This window comes from Amblyomma mixtum, chromosome 7, assembly GCF_055824585.1.
Source record: "Amblyomma mixtum isolate Tamu chromosome 7, ASM5582458v1, whole genome shotgun sequence".
NCBI classification, from domain to species: domain Eukaryota; kingdom Metazoa; phylum Arthropoda; class Arachnida; order Ixodida; family Ixodidae; genus Amblyomma; species Amblyomma mixtum.
Window position 1 is genome coordinate 105004 of NC_143018.1, and position 22155 is coordinate 127158.

The following is a 22155-nucleotide window of genomic DNA, read 5'->3' on the forward strand; positions in this document are numbered from 1 at the left end:
TATGAGAAGTCTGGACGCGACAATCCATGTGGGTGTGCCCGTAAATTGAACGCAGGGGACCGTGTTCAGGTGGCAATCACCCGGACTACGTCCCGGGCATCTCTTCGCGCTAAAAAAAAAAGAAATAAAAAACAGCTGCTGCCAGTCGCCTTCAGCATTCATCGGGACCCTAAGCGCAACATTTGAAGCAGCACTGTAGTCCGGTAGTAGGAATATACGACGCGTAGTTTTTTCTCTATTTTCGCTTCCACGAGCTACAAAATGTACAGTCTTTGTAAAAAGTAACCAGGCCCCATGGTTTGCTTCTCATTCGTATAACAGAGCCCTCACGGCTTCCCTAAAGATCAAAAAGTTATTTGATGGTTCTTCTTACCATACAGAGATTTAGTGCTTGAGGGCCGGCATAATATACGACTGAGAAGAAAAACGTGCAGCCTGGTTACTTTTGACAAAGACTGTACGTTTTTTCACCACCTATCCTTGAAAACGATGTCGCTAAGGTATTGGCAAAATCATGCAGTGTTATTTCCCATATTACCTGAATTTTACAATTGCTGGTCAATCAGAACCCGACGGAAACAGCAAATACAAGACCAAAAGCCAGTTATCAAGCACAATAAGGCCTCCAAGCAGAAACACTTAAAATATTTAGCTCTGCAGAGCAAGGGTAACTTTGTTAGCTCGAGGTAAACTTCTCCATTCGCCTGTGCACCTCTGTTAAAGCCAAGCGAATAAAAAAGCATTTTTTTTTTCAGACATTACCAGCGAAGATCGCATTTTCATGACTCATTTAAAGTAACTGCATGGCTTCAGTGTCCAGTAGCGCTCGGCGTTCTCCGCACTGAAGCGGCTAGACAAGAGCAGGCACATCACAATGGTTCGTCATGGGAAAAAGCTGCCTCGCGTCGTGCATCCCGTCGTCCTTCTTGTACTTAGCGATCGGGTATGCTGTATCGCCCCCAAATCTTGAGACTACTGACCTGTATACCTCGTGCTTTCTCGATCGGTTTCATTTAATAAGTCAACCTAGTCGACTGCCGTAGCCGCGCCGTTGAAGGAAGTTTATGTAGCGCTTAGCCATATAATTCCGTCTGGCCAACAGGTTGAAAAAGTGCTGAACTGCTCTCCGGTCACCAACAGAAATGTTTCTAACCACAAGCGACGCTCACGCTTTGAAATATGTGCGTACGCGAGTTGGTTTCGAGGGCAACATCGCTTGGCGGCTTGGCGCGTGGTAGGCATGCTACGTTTTTGCCAACGTTAATGGGTTTTGCCTACACCCCGCGTCGCTGCCGACCGCAGCGCCACCTTTGTTTACAAGCATGACGCTTTTCGACTGAATGTCACGCATAAATCTATTCACATCAGAAGAGAGAAGCGCTAAAATGCAATGCTTTTTTTTAGATTTTAATTGCATATTCGAGTGTTGTTTTACTTTATCTATTTAATTGACTTTGTTGCGATGTTCCATCGCGTTGTCAGTGCACTGCATGCGACATATGCTGCAAATGCGATGCTTAATCTTGAAAGTTGCAGTTCATATACAGTTTCTTTTTCTTTTCATAGGTGACGCGACGATCAGCTAATTGTCATTTTTCTGTTCCACTAGAGCCTCCGGATTTTGCTCCTTTGGAGAGTTTCGCAGCTACGTGGGCATGTTATCGTTATGCTCCGAGCTCCGGTGACGTGCATGTTTGGATAGCGGTGGATTCCATTTTCTGCTTTGGCGCTTTGTGAGGCATCCTGAACGTCGTCACGGCGTCGTGTTTTTTCGGGACCTTATTTCGCGCTCTTGTCGGGTGACCGTTCCGTAGTTTTACGCTGTCCTTCGTAGACTGTCGCAAGCTGCTGCGCGGGTGTCCTCCGTGTGTTGAATTCACAATTCGTAATGGCCGGTGCAACGTCGACGCTTTGGATGGGGGACGTGAGTAATCCACGCAGTAGCAACTTGAAATGCTGCGCGTTCTGCGTTTGCGAAGTTCGGGGAACTTCCGTGGTCATGCGGGCTTGTTTCTTTTTTTTTTTTGGAATGCATGTAAGTAGTTGGGGATAAAACAGTGTATTTTCTGTTACTGGATTAAGTTCGAGTTCGTTTTGGCAACTCGAGTGAGGAGCGCACGGCAGCGATATGTCGGCCCTTGCCAACCCGGCAACAGCATGCATGCTTACTTTCCATGCCTGACTTGACACAGATTTGTGTCGCTTGCTGTCCGTTACTGTGTTCAGACTCTTTACATGTTGAATCTCGCCGTTTACGGCCAGTTACGAGGGACCTGCACATGCTAGCTGATACTGTAAATAACACAATTCGTTAGCAAACTGTACGAGAGTTTGGCGCGTTTCTCGCCTCGTGTGTCTAACTCGCAGTTGGAGCCCACCATGGACGAGTACTTTCTGCAGCAGGCTTTTAGCATGATGGGCGAGAACCCGGTTCACGTCAAGATCATCCGGAACCGGCTTACAGGGTGAGTCCTGTTTCGTGACTCCACTACAGGCGCAGTCAGTGCCAAGCTTGGCAACGCATTGTTTGTTTCTTAGCCTGTTTGGTCAATCTTTTACCTCTCTGGAAGGTATGCGTTCGTGTGTGCCGTTTGGCGTTAATTCGACTCCTATCTACTTCCGCGCTGCTGATGTGCCGTCGCGGTTACTTCAGTAGGCTTAGTGACATTTCGAGCGTGTAATCACTGAACTAAATGCTGGTTTGACCGGTCACAGCCTATTTGACCAGGCTTCGCGCGGGAACAGCGAACGAAGTGTCACCAGCGCTAAAGCGTTAGCTTGTTGCCGCGTGCAGCTAGGCACGTATGCGTGACTTTGTGCACTGCACAATGCCTTCTTACTATTGTTATTCATGAACCTCGAGTACAGGTCGGTCATTTGGGTTTTCAGGTCTTAGAAGGAGGCAGTTTTTAAATGTTTCGTTGATGCGTCTTGGCGCATTTGGTTAGAGCTGCTGAGCAGTCTTTGTGCTTGATGACCACAAAACACACTTCCCACGCGTCTGCTCCCGAGACAGAACATCACTAAGTGGGGTGTTGCCGGTTTTTCCGTTGCAGGATGGGGTAAATTTCGAACCCGTAAGGCGCCAAAGGGTTGAACTAAACCGAAAATTTTTGGGAGTGCCGATCAGGCACTTAGTTTCCACGGTTCAGCCCCTCAGGGCGCCTCAGGTAAGAATGCAGTGTTGCTTGTGCTGTTACATGGCTGCAGATTATGGTTTTGAGTGATGGATGTCAGTGTATGCAAGCTGTATTGCATGTGAGGTCTTCTTGTTGAGCTGTAGTAGACAGTAGGGGCTGAGGTTGATGTCATTCGAGTGGCAATTGTTAAAGGAACCTAATTTTTGGGCATGTATTTTTTTTATTGATGTGTAAGCCATTAGCATACATGGATTGTCATGTGGTATTTGCCTATGCTTGCTAAATAATTTATAATCCAATTTCTCTCTCACACTGTTCAGTTTCAACAGTCGAACGGTGGCTGTGACGTCAAGTTGCGTGTAGGTCACGTGAGGCATGAAAAAAAAAAATGTGAGATATAATCGCTGCCTCACAGTTTTAATTCACTACAGTGCTAAAGCCTGCCTGCCTCAGTAGCTGGAATGACAATGAATGAAAAAGATTATATTGCTGTTTTTGCATGCCTTGTGGGACCTAAACACAACTTCAACGTCACAGAGCTGTTGAAACCAAAACAGCATGACAGAAAAATTCGATTATAAATTATTTAGCGGTTTTAGGCGGGTACCACATGGCGGTTGATGCATAATAATGTCTTGCACATCACTGCAAAGATGAAGACATGCCACCAAAATTTGGTGTTCGTGCTTTTTTAGCTTCTTGCAACAACACACAAAAAAAACTTCGAATGGACTGCTTCTTTAATAGCCTTGGGCATTCGGACAGAATTCTTAATGTCCAGCAGAACCACTGGGTTTCAGAGTAATGCTAACAGCTTTGTGAAAAATCGTCTTGTCTAAGGATAAGCAATGCTGACATTGGGCAAGTTTTAAGTTAGAACTCAACGTTCTGAACCTAGACAGTCTTGAATTTCACCGTGTGATCAGAAAGTTTTTCATTGTGTTAGGCATCGGTGTTTAGTTTGTGTATTCCCACACTTCTGCAAATACCTGTTATTTACTTCCCACGTGTTTGGAGTTTTCTGTGAAAATATTGCCCGAAAATTAACTTTGTAGAAATGCGCAGGTGCTGTGGTTAAAAATGACCTTTATCTACTGGCCACAATAGTGCTTGCACTGCTGGTCAGGCTAATGCCTTTAAATTGAACGCAGTTAGTGCAAATCGCGGCATGCATTATGTATTCATAGACAATCTAACTTGCACGCCGCCGCGGTGGCTCAGTGGTTATGGTGCTGGGCTACTGACCCGAAAGACGTGGGTTCGATCCCGGCCGCGGCGGTCGAATTTCTTTGGAAGAGAAATTCTAGAGGCCCGTGTACTGTGCGATGTCAGTGCACGTTAAAGAACCCCAGGTGGTCGAAATTTCCGCAGCCCTCCACTACGGCGTCTCTTATAGACCTTTTCAAAAAGGGGTCCATGGGCGCCGCCATATTGTGCGCTGGGCTGTGCTCGTAGTACAGGAAAGAGTTAGGCACGAAGCTCCCCCACGTTCTCCGCACAGCCCAGAAAACTGGTTTTTCCGGGGGTCCTGAAAAGGTCTATAGCCTTAGTCACTTTGGGACGTTAAATGCCATAAACCAACCGAACCAATCTTCCTTGCAGAGAATACTCTCCACATCATTAGTTTGGTCACAAGTCTAGTTTGGGGTCAAGAGGCCGCTGTTAAAACTGAGCGACAAGCTGGGCCTTCATTGCGAGCCATTGGTAAGGGGCACGTATAGAGAGTGCAGAATATGAGGGTGGGACTTTGCTCTGTTGAAAGGATGCTTCGTTCCTCTTGCAGCAGAGGGCACCTTTACTCTTGCTCTGTCTCACTTCCGAGCAGGTTGCCTCGAGGGTACGGATTCCTGGACTTTGGTGATGAAGCGGCCGCTGAGAGGGCTTTGCTGCGCTGCAATGGGAAGCCAATTCCCAATGCAATGCAGGTGCGTGCAGCTGTGCATGGGAATCTGTGTCGAAGCCTTTTTGTTTGTACTGAGTGTTCATTAGTAGCGGGCTGCGTGTCTCATTTTTCAAGCTTATATACACACGTAGGGTGCGAATGTTGTCACACTAGCTTGGAAAGGGTCCTCTGTTTGTTTCATGCAGTGAAGAGAAGTGAAGTGAAGCTTCACCTGTGGTCCTTTGTTAGCAGTTGTGCCGGTCTAACGGATGGAGTTAAGTTTGTAGCTATAATTTAAGGGGGGAACGGGGGTCTTAAAACTGACCTTTTTATTTGTTGCTCAAATCTCATGAAATTTTGCACACATATGTATTTTTCTCTTCTGATTCCAAAAAATATAGTCATAATTGAGCTGGTGGTATTAGATCAAGAGTTATCTTAAATTCTAGAGTGTAATTAGGTAATTTCTTACGCAGCCTTGAACTTTCTCATTGCATTTTGTTGCTTTTAATTACGTGAATTGATAGCCAGCGAATTCCCATACCCGATGACATTCTTACTTTTTTTGTTTAGGCCATGTATAGCTAGCAATTTACAATTAGCTTAACCAGTTGCAGTGTCAAATACTGCAACCTTTTACTCTCAACAGAGTATATCAGGATGACATGGCTTTAGAGAAAAACGAAGAATGTCATCGGGTATGGGAACTCTCTGGCCTTCAATTCATGTAAATAAAATTTACAAAATGCAATGAGAAAGTTCATTAAAGCTGCGTAAGAAATTACCTAATTACATTCTAGACTTTGTAAGATCTAAGACAACCAGCTCAATTGTGATTACATATTTGGAATCAGAAGAGAAAATTACATCTGTGTGAAAGATTTCATGACATTCAAGCCATAAATAAAAAAGTTAGTTTTAGGACCCTCGTCCCCCCTTAAACACAGAACAACTTTAATGCATGAACGATGAGACCGATAATGCCAAATATAGCGCAGCTGCACTTTCACCAGAGCATGCTAACGGAAGGCGCCATATATTATTGCATAGAATGGCATGGCCTTAGGGGTATTTTGCATTGGGTCATAGTTTGGTGAATAGGCGTGGACCCAGTGTGCATGCCACTCCTTCAGTAAGGCGCGCCACACGCAGCTTGATGCTGCTTTTCCAGATGAAAGCGCAGGCTTGGCATGGCAAATGGTATGCAGCTTACGGAACTCTGTGATGTCAAGTGCTTAGCTTGAATGTTGCGGGGTTAATTAAAAAAAAAAAAAAAGTCGGAGGGTGGAATTGTCAAGTGACGTCCCTCCACAAGACTGAATTACTTGGTGGACTGTCGGACACGCACCTCTATTGTGTTCACAGTGGCACGCATTTCGAGGATAACCATTGTAGTCCGCCCACGTAGGAAGCTTTGCCGCCAACTGACTATCTCGTAGGCCCCTTCAGCAAAGAAATTTGCTATGGTGCAAGCAGCTTTTGGTGGTGCCTTTGCTAAAGTGCTCGAAAAACCAAGCGAGAGTGGACAAGATGCAGTGACGAGGAAGCACAGAGTGTATTAAATGAGCCGGTGTGTCCCCTTTTCTCACAGCCGAAGATGTTCCGGCTGAACCATGCCAACAGCAACTCTGGCAATGGTGGTGGAGGAGGCTACCAGCAGGGTTACTCGGGTGGTGGCGGCTACTCCAGCGGGGGCCATTCCCAGTACGGATCTTCGTAAGGGCGCTGTGCCTGTTCTCGTTTGCATTATTGTTAGATCCGGTTTCACATTTAAGGGGGGATGAGGAGATCGAAGGCGACTTTTCTATTTTTCGACTTAGAGATTTGGCAGACTGGCCTAAAACAGCATCAAACGATCGGATATAAAGTTTCACAATGACATCTTCAGTAGGTTCCCTTTTATCATTGTTTATATGTTGTCCCATATTGCTTGCTTGTGGAAAGCCTAGCATGACATAAAAACAAGCTACAGGTCTGTAAATGCTTTTTTTAACAATTACCAAGAAGTGTAGTGTAAATCAAGACTCTCTTAATTTTTTTTTAAACTTCTCTGCTTTTTTTTTTTACAAAGGACACAATATGCACCTTCTGTTGTGTTTAGAATGTACCATGCTCTAATTGCCGTGTAATAAAAACATGAGAGCCTAAATGGTAAATCTGAGACTGTCTTGATGCAGACCACATTTCAGTGATCGCAACAAAACAAACTGGGTAAAAATCCTTGCACCCATTGCTGTGCTACGCTTTCCACGAAAAAGGTATTAAGCTCGAAACAAACTTTCGAGAAAACAAGCCTGAAAGTTGTAAGCTAGCACACACTGTCTATGTGTAGATGCCGACAAATATATTTATATTTGGAGCGCTTAAAGTTTATTTTTGGGTGAAATATTTCAGTACAGCATAGAAACAGTCTTGGAGATGCCAAAAAGTGTACGTTTCAAAAATCGACTTTTTTCGCAATTTTTGCGATCTGATCCCCACATCCCCCCTTAATGCTGCGCAGAGTGTTTGCCACTGTTGCTCACGGTGCTTTCCATGACTGGTACTATGGCAGTGCTGTGCTTGCACTGCTCAGATTGTTAGAAGCCGCCATGGCACCTGGAAGTTCAGCACAAATTGCATCACTTGGCTGCTGTCCCAGTAACAAGCCAGGTTGCCTGGGAAAGCACTCTGCAAGCGTGGCTGTTCGGGCTAGTTGGTAATTCATGACAGCTAAAACAGCTAAAAAAAAAACACAGCTCAACTTTCAGAACACCACAGTGCTGTGGTGTCTGTCTATTCTTTGTCCCTGTCTAAAGTTGTGGTGTTTTTTAGCTGTTATAAAGCACTCTGTTCAGGTCATTGCACTGAGCTTAGGAGGCTGTGACAGCTTCGAGCCTAACAAAGTTGCTTCCTGTTTAGGAAGGAAAAGGTCTAAAAAAATTGTTTATCGAATGTGGTCTGGCCATGACTGTTGGGCCATCCCCTTAGGCATTAGGCTTGAACGAAGCGAAAAGGAAGCATGACATGCAGGTTGAACTCATGAAGACAGACCAAGAAGTAAAGGCAAGAAGAATTAGTGAATTTGGTGCGCATTTAGCAGATTAGTAGATCTGAAAAGCACACATGTCATCATTGCTGGAGGCAGGAGTGTGGCCAGCCTTAGTGCACACTTACCCCTAATGGAGCCCCTCATTTCAATCGTGTGCGAGCGGTTAGAATGCTCATTGGCATCCGCGCAACCGAACGGGTACGAAGAAAAACTGTACAGCTAGCTTTCTTAGAGACATCACAGCTGAAGAAAAACTCTTGAGCTCCATCATGACCCCATCGCCTATAAGGGGCAGTGGATTGTACTGAGCAAACCAGGATGGCTTTATGTAGTGCAATGACATTACAACTGACGTTCGGATATAACATACCAGTCTGCCCTATCTGGGTGTTCTACCTGTCTCTGCCACTGACTTGACTTTGTGTACCGTAATTCAGTTGCTACATGCATTTGACAGAATAGACCAAATCTGGAGGCTGCCAACATTCTGGTCCACCCTTTATTACAGCGGACTCTTCAACAGTGAACAGTGCCTCGTATTATGTGGTCTGTGTTTACAGTCCCAGCAATAATATTGCAGAGCATGCTTCGGTAAACAAACTCCTGTCACGCCTTACCTTGCGAAAACTAGGAAGTATTTTAGACAAATGTTATCGCATGCCACTGGTGCGCTCGCGTGTGAGCCCACTCAACCATCGCATCTTCTGTACGGAATGCGCGAGAAAATTTGAAGCCCATGAAATGTTCTTTGCAATATCTTGGCCATGCTCGTACCTTGCAAACACATAGCAACGACAGCAGCAACTTTGATGCTGTCATTTCGTTATTAACGTACAGTGTATGAATCACTTCCGAATATGAAGTCACCAAACTCAGTCCTCACGTGACAAAAAAAAAGGAAGAAAAAGATTGATTTCAAACCTCCTCCCCCACCCCCAAAGCTCTAACAGCTAACAGGTCAAGGAATGATGTCCGCAGTGTGCTCCTCGGTACATACTACTTTCGCGAACCCATGCTTGCTTACCTGTCATTCACATAGCTCCTGTGCAGTTGCAGACCTTTCTCTCCTCCTCTCCTCCCACATTTTAGCAGAAAGAAAGAAAAACGAAAGAACTCTCCTTACGTCCATAACATTTTATTTCTACTTAAAACCTTCGAAGCCTTCATCTTCGGATGCACTATCAAAAAGTTCGCCCATTTCTGGAGGCAACGCGGCTGAAACATGCTCTTCGCACTGCGTACACGGAGCAAACAAAGTTGCAAAAGGTGACTAAAAAAGAACGCTGGCTTGTCTTGACAATGGCGAGAAGCGCGATTGTTGACATCTTTTGGCATTTCACATTACTTTTGCTTGGGGCCTCCGAAACGGCCATGTATTTGTGATCCCGGAAGTCGTCATTCCCGTCGTTTCATGATAAAGTTCACCTAAAAAAGTTGCGCATGGCGGCCCAGTATTGATTTTGGTGAAAAAAGCTTGAACATGAACTTGAGTAATTTCTGAACTCGGAAAAAAAAAAAAAAAAATTAGCATCTCAGACGCACCCTTGTATAGAACGCACCAGAGAGATTTTTGAAAAAAAAAACTGCGTCTTATACATCGGAAAATACAGTACTATAGCCAGCAACATATGTTAGGTTGCGTCGTCTTAGAGTTCCGCAGCATATTTTTAAACCCTGGCTAAAGTTAGCTGGGACATCCTGTGTAAGATAAACTCCTCTCCGGTGTTCAAGTGCTCGCAGACTTTCTAAGTATACACTGGTGCAGCCAGGTGCATAGTGGTGTGGCAAGCATGCCACTGCAGCAGTGTCCTGTCCAAGGCACACAGTGTCGTACTACTCTGCCAAGTTCGCTGAGTGCGCCACCCCCGCGGGAGCTCTCATTAAAAGATGAATGCACTGTAATGTTATCGGCGCTCAGCATCTTGACATGCTGCCAAGAGCTATGCTACGGGCACTGTGAAACTGATTAACGCACTAAGAAAAGCTAATGCTTAAAAAAAATGGTAAGTTCTCAAAGACAAAAGGGGGTTGGGGTGGGGGGGGGGGGTAATTGCGCGAGTAAATACGGTACTCTCTGTGCCAGGCGAAAGCTGTGGTGGGGGGGGGGGGGGGGGGGGGGGGGGGGGGTGAGGGGTGGTAACAAATGTCACCAACGACAAGTCACACTCATCCAGCCCAATTTTGCGTTACTCCGGATTTTCCACTCTATAGTTGGATTCAACGCAAGAACGCAGTGGCTTTTCTTTGTCAAAGGCCTCCTTCCAGCCAGTGGTGTTGGCCAATTCTCGTGACTCTGCTAGCGTGACAATGCAGGGAGTGGTGCCACAATGGAGAAGGGTGCTATCCTCTTGCCACATAGCGCTAAACAGGCACGGACACAGGGAGGCAAACGGGACAGGATGGAGACAAACAGCGCCCATCCTGGTTGTCTCCCTGTGTCCGTGTCTGTTAAGTGCTATGTGGCAAGTGTACCGTCACCAACTTGCCCAAGCTTCCATTCTGGTGCTATCCCCGACCTTAGATGGCAGGGATTGTCTCTTTTCATCTACCACTCCCTGCTTTGTCACACTAGCAGGGCCATGAGAATCGGCTGACGCCATTGGCTGGAGGGTGGTCCTTTGATGGGGAAAAGCCACTGTGTTCTTAAGTTGTATTAGACTATAGAGGGCAGTAGTTGTATTAGACTATAGAGGGCAGTAGGCAGTAGTTAACCCTGTCCTTCGCCAGTTGCGGCCAGTGAGGGGAGAGGGTTAATTGGTTTATTCATAGAAGGTTGGGGCCAAGTACTACCCCAGGGTGGCCAAATCCTCTTCTGGTGAGGAAGTGCGTTGTCAGTTCTGTTCACAGAGATCAGGCCACACTCCAGGCCTGGTTATGCACTTCCATCGACACGTGGGTTGTTTTTTTTTTTCTTAACCCAGCGGAGAATGCGTGGCACCGGATTTGTACCCCGGTCCTCTTGCACACGAGATGGATGCTCTACCTCTATGCCATCGCTGCCCTTTTATTTTTTTTTCAGAATGTTCAGGACTTGTCAAGCTGCTTCTGTAGCTTTTTCCGCAAACCTGACCATTCTCAAATTTATATTGCTAACGGAAAAATAAAGCACTTTTACTTTATTTATTCACTTTACTTACTAACTTACTTTACTTACAAACTTACTTACTTTATGTACTTACTTAGCTTACTTACTTCGTTGTAATAAGGGAGTAATTACTCATTGACATCCACCCTACCGCAGCCATAAAACTACAAAGGAAAGCTAAACAGCTTTCTTAAAAACTTCGTAGTTAAAGAAAAATTCGTCCTGGTCCGGAGTTCGAACCCAGCACCACCGCTTCTCAGGAGCAGTCACTCTACCAATTGAGCTAACTTGGACAGCAAGCTTATGGTAGGGTGAGAGTGAATTGATCAATAAATTGAAGTGGGAACTGAGTTAGTCAAATGTTTAGGGGAACCCCACAAGGTGGAGTAAATTTGTAAAGGGAGTAATTAGTCATTGACATCCACCCAAGCGCAGCCCTACGGCTACGAAGGAAGGCTAACTTACTTCGTTGAGGCGATAAGGCTGTGTTGCCAAAGCCCTGGAATGGTTTACCCACTACCACCGTGCAATACATTCCGATCTTGCTTTGAGCCCTTTCACATAAAGATTGCTTTCTTTTTTTTTTTCATATAAAGACCTGTGTTACTAATTCCAGTTTTCATCTTTTAATCCATCCGTTTGTGAGCGCCTGCGCACTGCCTACACAGTTTACACGGTTTACTCAGATTATTGTCTGACATGCGTGAGAGTGCACATTTGTGCTTTCCTGGAGCCCCTACTTCAGTATGTGTTAATGACATGCGTCGGTAGGCGTGTTCTGGACGAATTTCACGTGCATCTATTCACCGCGATGCGAGTGCCAGCCAGTGTGGTGTGTGTGTGTGTGTGTGTAGACATCACCCGCGAAACTCATTGTATTATGCCATCATCAGCCTTCATTCGCACTTTCCTTTTCCTCCCCTTCCCTTTCCCCTGTGTGGAGTAGCAGGCCAGGGCCATGTTGCCACCGGCTGACCTTTCCTCTCATTAAAATTCCTTCCCCTCTCTCTGTTTTGTTCCATAAATAAATTTGCGTGAATGCATTTCACATGGCTCAGTTCGTGGATGTCGTTAATTTTTTTTTATGCTACAAATATTTTTGTGACCCCACGAGATTGTATCGTCGAGGTCACTTTTTGTCACAATGACACGCAGGTCTTTGATCACCGTATGCCAGCCTTGTTTGGTTAGAGCAAAGTTGGACCTGCCCTGGAATGAGTGTGGTCTGTGTGCAGCTGCGGCATTTAACCGTGGTTTTTGCGTGCAGGTCGAACGAGTTGTCCATGTTTGTGGGCGACCTCTCTTCGGACGTCGATGACACACTGCTCTACCAGGTGTTCTCGCAGCGCTACCCATCGGTCAGAGCTGCCAAAGGTATGTGTTGTGCTGTGCCCTGAGTCGCCTGCCGGTGTGCATTGGGCAAGTGAGGTTGCTGGTGCAGTGGTGCTGGACCCCACGGGCCTGAGCAAGGGCTTTGGCTTTGTCCGCTTCAATGACGAGGGCGAGTACCAGGAGGCCCTGGTGGACATGCAGCATTCCATGCTGGTGGGCTCCAAACCCATCCGTGTGGGCGTCGCCAACCCCCGCAGGTGAGTTGACATTCAATCACTGAGGAAATGCAGTTTCTCTTCTTGCTCTGGAATCACTGCTGGGCAGTTTGCTGCTTTCCAGAGTGCATTTTTGGCAGTTGGCCTGAGGATCGATGCAGTGTGGCTTTCAAGTGCCGAGTTGTGTGTTGGCAGGTCCACGAGAAGACTGGTGTTCGTTTCTGAGCCGTGGGGTGTTAGTTTTTTTAAGCCGCCGCAGTGGCTCAGTGGTTATAGTGCTCGGCTGCTGACCCGAAAGACGCAGGCTCGATCCCGGCCACGGCGGTTGAATTTCTTTGGAGATGAAATTCTAGAGGCCCGTGTACTGTGCGTTGTCAGTGCACGTTAAAGAACCCCAGGTGGTCGAAATTTCCGGAGCCCTCCACTACGGCGCCTCTCATAGCCTTAATCGCTTTGGGACGTTAAACCCCATAAACCAAACCTCTTCCGCATTGATAGTCAGCAGCATACGCAGTTGTCAGTGTCGATGTGGTGAACGATTTGTTGGGTTGTACCATGTGCGGTGGGGGCAATGATCATCGAAGGGACGAGCAGTGGACCAACTTGGGCCATCTCACGGCGCCACTGATCGGTTCGTACGGCGCCGTACCGTGGCCGAACTGTCTTAGCTGGAACTTGCCATGCAAACGCTGAGGTTCAGAACCAAAAGTTCGGTTTGGCCACAGTTCGATTCAGTAATTCCACGAGCTACACAGACTTGCCGACCCAGGAGCAGCGAGATGTTGGTTTCAGCGATGCCATGAGTGCTGGGGCTGTTATCACACTCTACGATAACAAACATGCTGGCTCTTGACGGGATCAACACTTGGTTGTCAGAGACGCACAACTTAGCCCTGCGTGGCATGGTATCGTCGTTGACAGGGCCTTGGGTGGAAAACGACATGATTAGCTCCTGAAGGCTGATGACGGCACCGTACTCCTGAAGGAAATCCAAACCGAGTATGAGGTCCTTGAAGCACTCCGGTAATGCAGCAAAGCAACGAGGGAAAGTAACACCTCGGATCTGGATTCGCAAAGTGCAGACACCAATCGGAGTTACGACATGGCCACCAGCTGTCGAGATCTGTGGCCCAGACCAAGGGGTCAGAACCTTCCTCAGGGCCGTGGCTGACCGACTGCTCATTTCAGAAAAATCGGCGCCGGTATCCGCGAGTGCGGTAACGTCATGGTTGTCGGCGGATACCGGAATTTCGGCGGAAACCAGTCGGTCGCAGCGCGTCGTTGAGGTCGTTGGGTCAGGTGGTCGTCGGTCGGAGCGTCACGGCGAATCTTCAGGTGGAGGCTCTTGACACGGTCCAGTGGCGGCGGCCCTTACCACCGGAGGACGCTGTCTTCAGTTTTCCCAATATGGGACGCACCTCTAAACTGGCCAGAGGATGATGGGCGGCTGGGCGAAGGAAACCGCCTTGGGGATGGCGATCAGGACTCGCGTCGCTGCAAGGTCGAGGACTGCACATTATCAGCCAGGTACAGTTTGATATCCTGTGGTCTTTCACCGTAGCACAGTTGAGGTGCATCAGGTGAAAACCCCCCTTAAACCCATTCTGCAGTAGGGGCAGTGACGGTGGATATGGCCTGGCTCCCTGCAGTAGTATCAGAGCGGCCGATTGTTTGCCGTACACCACACGTCCGCTTTGTTCATGGGGGGCCTGGACTCCTGCAGCACGGAGGGTACTGCTGCGGTTGGGTGCTGCAGAGATGGAACAGGCACAGGAGCGAAGGGGGAAAAGGCTTGCATCGCTGGCCCAGGACTCCGTAGTGCGTCGCTGTACATCATAACGGAGGGCGCCGGGTTTGGAGCTTGGGGCGGCTGCACAGCTCGTCGCATTTCGTCACGGACCACGTCCGTTACGGCAGCAACAGTGGCCTGTGGAGCTTCAAAGCGAAGTTTCGCCAGTTCCTCGCGCACAAGGCTTCTCACAAGCTCCCGAAGCTCCTCGGCGGGCAGCGACGTAGGTGTGTACTGGGAAGCGGCTGCTACAGTAGCCTGACGTCCGTAGTGTGCTCCCTGTTCCTGCAGAGAGTGCTCGATACCCATTGTCTCCCTTGTAAAGTCGGCCACTGTTCTTGGCAGGTCACGGACCAGTCTGGCAAACAGCTGCTCTTTTACGCTGCGCATTAAGTGGCGTACTTTCTTGGCCTCGGGCATAGCAGGGTCGGCCCGATTGAACAGTCGCGTCATGTCCTCGATGAACATCGCGACACTCTCGTTTGACTGCTGTGATCTCGAGTGCAGGGCAATTTCAGCCTTCTCTTTTCTTTCGCTTGTGGTAAATGTTGCTAGCAGCTCTTGACGAAAAACCTCCCAGGTGGTAAAGGAAGCTTCGTGATTCTCGAACCATGTTTTGGCCGAGTCCTGCAGTGCATGAGAACCCCGCCACTCGGTCAAAGCTGGCCAACCAGTCTTCGACGTCCTCGAACCTGTCCCAGTGGAACGGTGGCGGTGACCGAGGTGCGTGAAGGACAAATGACTGGGCATTCCCGGAATGCTGAGTCATCTGGCTAGCCATGGTGGATATCATGGCTCTTACCGCTCCTACCGGCGCTTTCAGTTGACCGAACTCCGGTTGTAGGCCTCGCAGACGGCGGCTCGCTTTGTGGACGGGTGTTGAGTCCACGCGTGGAGAACAGGCGTCAAGAGTGTCCTCGCAGTTGGAGTACATGGGACGCTACCCAGCTGCTCCACCGGATATGTCACCGACAAACGGTTGAAGAGCACAGCCCAGGTTTAATTAGACAAGATGGGCGTGCCAGACAGCAGGGAGTTCGAGCGAGGAAGGAGGCAATCTTCGAGCACCTCGAATGCCCAAGGCATGGCAAGTTCCAGCTGAAACAGTTTGGGCACGGTACGGCGCCACTGATTGGTGCGTATGGTGGCAATATCGAACTCCGTGCCACACCGCGCCTGCGCAAGTGCGCTTCTCCCAGTACACCCCACTTTGGAAGTGGGCTTCTCCCATCGGTGCGCGCCTTGCATGTCCTTGGACAGCTTCGCACGGAGCTGCACAAGTAAAAGCCACGTGATGGGAACTTTGTGGGGTGTGTGAAAGTAAATGGGAATGGCCATAGGGGCATGTAAGGAGCTGGGAAGAGGGAAACCGTTCTGGCCGCAGGCACCCGATTGTCGCATGCTGGTTGGCTGACTCCGCTGGCGTAGCCAAAACAAGTGATGTCAGCTAGCCATCGTCAGCATTTTGGCCATTTTAGCTGTTACTGCTATTGGTGCTGCTTGTGCATGTGACGACTGGTGTGGCACTGATTGCGGTGTGGTGTAGTTCTTTTTGCTTTGTTTGCAAGGCCAATGTGAATTCACTTGTGACTTGTGGGTTGCCATGCGTTCTTGCTTTGGTTGCGTTTTTGGGAACCATGAAGGCGAAAAAATGCGAGAACTGGGACTTGGCAGCTAAGTCTGACATCATTCGACGGGTGGGGGCCGGTGAGAAGAAGCAGTTTGTCGCCGATGCATTCAGAATTTCTCACAACACACTGAGTACAATCCTGAAGAACAGAGCCGATGTGAAGTTGGAGGCAGCACAATCCAGTTGCCCTGGAGCATGTCGTACGCGTGCTCCGACCTACGACAAGGTCGAGAAAGCTTTGTACACCTAATTCTTAGAGACACATACCTTAAACACCCCTGTCGATGGCCTGATGCTCATGGAAAAAGGGAAATGGTTTACTGTAGCCTTCCGAATAGAGAATTTCACTGGTAGCGGTGGTTGGCAGCAGCGTTTTAAGAATCGCTAAAGCATCGTCGGAGAGATGCTCTCGGGTGAAAGCGAGGCGACCAGTAGTATTCACACAGAGAAGTGGATGTCGGAAGAGTCGTCAGAGGTTTGCGATAGCGTTTCGCCGTCACAAATATTCAATGCAGATGAGACACCATTGTTTTGGCAAATGCTGCCAAATAACTCTGTACCTGAAGGGCAGTGCATGCCTTGGTGGAAAGAACAGCAAAGTTAGAGTCTCGATTTTGTTCGCTGCAAATATGTATGGGTCATGCAAACTGCGGCCACTGGTTATCGGCAAAAGCAGGTCGCCACGCTGTTTCAAAAACACAAAAGGCCTCCCGGTTCGGCATGCATTTAATAAGAAGGCTTAGATGACACGTGATCTTTTCACCGAGTGGCTCCGAACGTGGGGTGCCGAACTCGAGAAGTCAGGCCGCAAGGTTTGTCTTCTTCTCGACAACTGTTCTGCCCATCACGTCTGCCAGTTGAAGCAGATCATCAAATTTCTGCCTCCAAATACAGAGGCGAAACTGCAACTTCTCGATCAGGGCATAGTGAAGGCATTTAAGGCTGGTTACGGACAGCAACTGGTGCAAAGGCTCCTAATTAACCTTCGGTTGAGAAACGAACTCAAGGTGGACCTCCTCGCAGCCATACAGATGCTGGCTGGTGCTTGGAATGACGTGAAGCAAAGCATAGTCATGAACTGCTTCCGCAAAGCAGGGCTTGTGGTGTCTTCAGACGGCGGTGCTAGATGCCTGGACAGCGAGTTTCGTGAGCTCTCAGCGTTCGCAGGTGCCGTCCCAGATGGCTCAACATGAGCACAAGATTTTGTCTGTGCTGACGACGACGTGCCAGCCATTGCGAATCGTGCTGGTGCTGAGATTGTGGCTGACATCACTGATACCGAAGAAGCGGACCCGAGCAGTGGTGAAGATTCTGGCGAAGAGACCCAGCCGCCATGCGCTGCGGCCCAACTTCCATCCGCATTCAGCGTCATTCGTTGGAAGGCACTGGCCTTTCTCATTTGGATACCATCAAAAAGCTTAAGGACAGCTTAATGAACTTTATGGTGCAGAAGAAGAGGCAAGCTAAGCTGACTGACTTTTTTCTTATGAAATAAAGGGCGGTGGTTGTGGAGCTGTGCTTTTGTTTTTTGTGGACTTTGGTTGGCTTCATTTAAATTTTTATACTCGTCATCCGATAGTAGATTGCCCCTTCATTTTACACTATTTTTGATTTCTGTTGCATCACTGAAGATGAAATGGCCACCATTGCTCGGCTTCGTTTGTATTCTTCTACTCGTCGTCCGATAGTAGACGATCCATTTAAGAATATATGCTAAATTTCCTGGCAACTTTTGTTGGCGTTTTCTTGCATTTCTTCAGTTTTACATTGCTTTTGTGATTTCTTTTGCATCACTGAAGATGAAATAGCCACCATTGGTTAGCCTCATTTCTGCTTTTGTAGTCGTCGTCTGAGAGTAGACTTTCTCACTAAGAATATATGCTACATTTCCTGGCAACTTTTGTTGGCGTTTTCTTGCATTTCTTCAGTTTTACATTGCTTTTGTGATTTCTTTTGCATCACTGAAGATGAAATGGCCACCATTGGTTAGCCTCATTTCTGCTTTTGTAGTCGTCGTCTGAGAGTAGACTGTCTCAATAAGAATATATGCTACATTTCCTGGCAACTTTTGTTGGCGTTTTCTTGCATTTCTTCAGTTTTACATTGCTTTTGTGATTTCTTTTGCATCACTGAAGATGAAATAGCCACCATTGGTTAGCCTCATTTCTGCTTTTGTAGTCGTCGTCTGAGAGTAGACTGTCTCAATAAGAATATATGCTACATTTCCTGGCAACTTTTGTTGGCGTTTTCTTGCATTTCTTCAGTTTTACATTGCTTTTGTGATTTCTTTTGCATCACTGAAGATGAAATGGCCACCATTGGTTAGCCTCATTTCTGTTTTTGTAGTCGTCGTCTGAGAGTAGACTGTCTCAATAAGAATATATGCTACATTTCCTGGCAACTTTTGTTGGCGTTTTCTTGCATTTCTTCAGTTTTACATTGTTTTGTGATTTATTTTGCATCACTGAAGATGAAATGGCCACCATTGGTTAGCCTCATTTCTGTTTTTGTAGTCGTCGTCTGAGAGTAGACTGTCTCAATAAGAATATATGCTACATTTCCTGGCAACTTTTGTTGGCGTTTTCTTGCATTTCTTCAGTTTTACATTGCTTTTGTGATTTCTTTTGCATCACTGAAGATGAAATGGCCACCATTGGTTAGCCTCATTTCTGCTTTTGTAGTCGTCGTCTGAGAGTAGACTGTCTCAGTAAGAATATATGCTACATTTCCTGGCAACTTTTGTTGGCGTTTTCTTGCATTTCTTCAGTTTTACATTGCTTTTATGATTTCTTTTGCATCACTGAAGATGAAATGGCCACCATTGGTTAGCCTCATTTCTGCTTTTGTAGTCGTCGTCTGAGAGTAGACTGTCTCAATAAGAATATATGCTACATTTCCTGGCAACTTTTGTTGGCGTTTTCTTGCATTTCTTCAGTTTTACATTGCTTTTGTGATTTCTTTTGCATCACTGAAGATGAAATGGCCACCATTGGTTAGCCTCATTTCTGCTTTTGTAGTCGTCGTCTGAGAGTAGACTGTCTCAATAAGAATATATGCTACATTTCCTGGCAACTTTTGTTGGCGTTTTCTTGCATTTCTTCAGTTTTACATTGCTTTTGTGATTTCTTTTGCATCACTGAAGATGAAATGGCCACCATTGGTTAGCCTCATTTCTGCTTTTGTAGTCGTCGTCTGAGAGTAGACTGTCTCAATAAGAATATATGCTACATTTCCTGGCAACTTTTGTTGGCGTTTTCTTGCATTTCTTCAGTTTTACATTGCTTTTGTGATTTCTTTTGCATCACTGAAGATGAAATGGCCACCATTGGTTAGCCTCATTTCTGCTTTTGTAGTCGTCGTCTGAGAGTAGACTGTCTCAATAAGAATATATGCTACATTTCCTGGCAACTTTTGTTGGCGTTTTCTTGCATTTCTTCAGTTTTACATTGCTTTTGTGATTTCTTTTGCATCACTGAAGATGAAATGGCCACCATTGGTTAGCCTCATTTCTGCTTTTGTAGTCGTCGTCTGAGAGTAGACTGTCTCAATAAGAATATATGCTACATTTCCTGGCAACTTTTGTTGGCGTTTTCTTGCATTTCTTCAGTTTTACATTGCTTTTGTGATTTCTTTTGCATCACTGAAGATGAAATGGCCACCATTGGTTAGCCTCATTTCTGTTTTTGTAGTCGTCGTCTGAGAGTAGACTGTCTCAATAAGAATATATGCTACATTTCCTGGCAACTTTTGTTGGCGTTTTCTTGCGTTTCTTGCATTGCGTTTTCTTGCAGTTTTACATTGTTTTTGTGACTTCTGTTGCATCACTGAAGATGAAATAGCCACCATTGGTTGGCTTCGTTTGTCTGGGTGAAAACGAGGTTATGTCTTTGATTGACCATTGGGAACACTGCATTTTTTTCTGAGAAATCATACGCTCAGTGCGAAAGGAAGAATGAGAGCCTGTGACACCAGGACGTACAGTTGAACCTCGGGTAAAGATATAAGTTTCAAAGTGGAACGCATTGATTACATCAGTTACTCGTTTAGAAGCAGGCACTGAAATTTGTAGAGACAAATCTGTGGGAAAGCTCAAGCAAAAGATTCTTAAGCGCCGAGAACACAAGGTTACAAAGAAGCGCTGTCTTTGAATCTGCAGCCTGCTGTAAACTTGTGAAACTGTACCTTACAGTATGTGGCATCGAAAGAAAAATGCACATAGTTTATAACTCAAGGAACGCTAGTAGAAGTGCACAGTACAGTTTGTTAAAAAAAATAGCATTACTTTGCTTTGGTGGCACTTGAGAGCATTAGAAAGCATGGGCTTTTGCACACAGTCGTTCTTCCTGCAAATGAAGTTCCTGCTTGGAGGTGCCGATTTGTGTGCCAAAGTGACAAACGGTTTAGTCACGTGCTGGTGATCGCAGTTTTTTGCTGCCAGTAGATGGCACCGGAGTGCTACAAGCATAGGCAATTCAAACGATTACATTTCTTTGAGCTTTTCTTTGCTTGTTTACTTATTTTGAACCACGATAGTGGAAAAAAACTTGCTATAACCGGTACCTTGCACGCCTTTTCTATTTTGTTGTAGAAACCTGGACCTTTGTTGTATCTGGTAATTCTTTGTTTCTGTGTTCGTTATGAAGTTATCTGACAAAAGCTATTGCGAAGCCCATTGTAGTGAATGCTATTGTTTGACCTTTGTTGCTGCGTCTGTCTTCAGGGCTGCTACCGGCGGAGGTGGTGGTGGTGGTCAGCAAGTCTATTACCGTAGCCAGTCGTCAAACTACTACTAGGAGCGGAGGAGTGTTCTGCTGGCTGTCAGGATTACAGACCCCCTGCACAAAAGTTTCAAGAGCCTTGTGTGCATTGGATGCCTGTTTGTGCTTTTAATAAATGTTTTTGGGAGCCATACTGTAGCTGTACATATGAACACTTAATGACTGAACCATCTAGATCATAAAAATTTTTGTCATAAACATGCTTCCACATCTTTTATGCCAACAAATACAGTTGACTCTGCGATTTGGATTTGAAGGGAACCAGAAAGTTGTCTAAATTATGCAGCTAGAAATCTTCTTAATATAATGTAAGTACGATTTAAACGAGGCAGGTTAACAAAGACCCACTGCACATGGTATTTAAGGCGGCCAAGGCATCTAAAAACAATGTTTATTTCAAGTAATCGCATACATTTTGTGGGAGCCAGTTTGCGAGAGCTGGTTAGGCCCTGTTTGTGGGTATGTGGTGGTGATTCTAACGGAATGGAGACACTGTCTATTTAAACACTGACTTTTAATTGAGTTTACTCTTCAGTTTGGTTGCGTAGTACAAAAACTCGCAGCATCATTTGTCGCTTCTTTCTCTTTCTCATCATTGATTAGGGTGTGAACATTGTGTACTCAATTTTAAATGCTGGAATAGACATACTGACTGCAGGTGTTTCATGTAGATCACTCTGACCATTTGTATTTTTCTTTACAATGTTGTTTTGTGGCACTTAAATAAAACTACCCTGTTCAGCTTAATTTGTGTCCAGCTGTGCTGCTTTGAAGTCGTATAACTTAATAGCAAGCGTCAAGTGTGTGTGTGTGTGTGTGTGTGTGTGTGTGTGTGTGTGTGTGTATATATATATATATATATATATATATATATATATAGATATATACATTTTTTTTTATCTGAAAGGGATGGGAAAAAGTGTGAAAAGCCTAGCAGTCTGAAAAAGTGAACTGTGCCATTGACAATGTGGTGCTTTGGATGGCTTTGTTGTGTTTTATGGCACATATGTGACTTAGGCTATCTCGCATCAACTGCACGGCGAAACTAAAAAATTTTCTGCCTCGTAGATAGGTCAGCTACTGTATGCTTTGTTTCACATTTGTAGCTGATGACTGCCTGCGGTGTGAATTGCATGATGTTAAGTTTAACCCTTTAACCGCCAATGCAACTCCCGAAAAACGTAACAAAATTCCCAAATTTTTTAAGCTGTCGCAATTTTTTGGCATGCAGTTTTAATTCTGAAAATATATATAATTGATTTCTGGTTCGAAT

General features: G+C 46.2%; 1 protein-coding gene across 2 annotated transcripts; it reads left to right on the plus strand.

The window, feature by feature from the left end:
* Window positions 1–1673: 1673 nt before the first annotated feature.
* Window positions 1674–21629, plus strand: LOC149334773 (tRNA selenocysteine 1-associated protein 1-like). 2 transcript variants are annotated; one of them, XM_089551393.1, is made up of 7 exons: window positions 1674–1924; window positions 2368–2465; window positions 4966–5065; window positions 6614–6738; window positions 12406–12512; window positions 12580–12727; window positions 20825–21629. In XM_089551393.1, the coding sequence occupies exons 1-7, from the start codon at window positions 1889–1891 to the stop codon at window positions 20895–20897; spliced, it is 687 nt and encodes a 228-aa protein (XP_089407519.1). In that variant the 5' UTR covers window positions 1674–1888; the 3' UTR covers window positions 20898–21629. The 2 variants fall into 2 exon arrangements, with proteins under 2 accessions (XP_089407519.1, XP_089407520.1); XM_089551394.1 differs by having other exon boundaries at window positions 6614–6726.
* The last annotated feature ends 526 nt before the right edge of the window (window positions 21630–22155 follow it).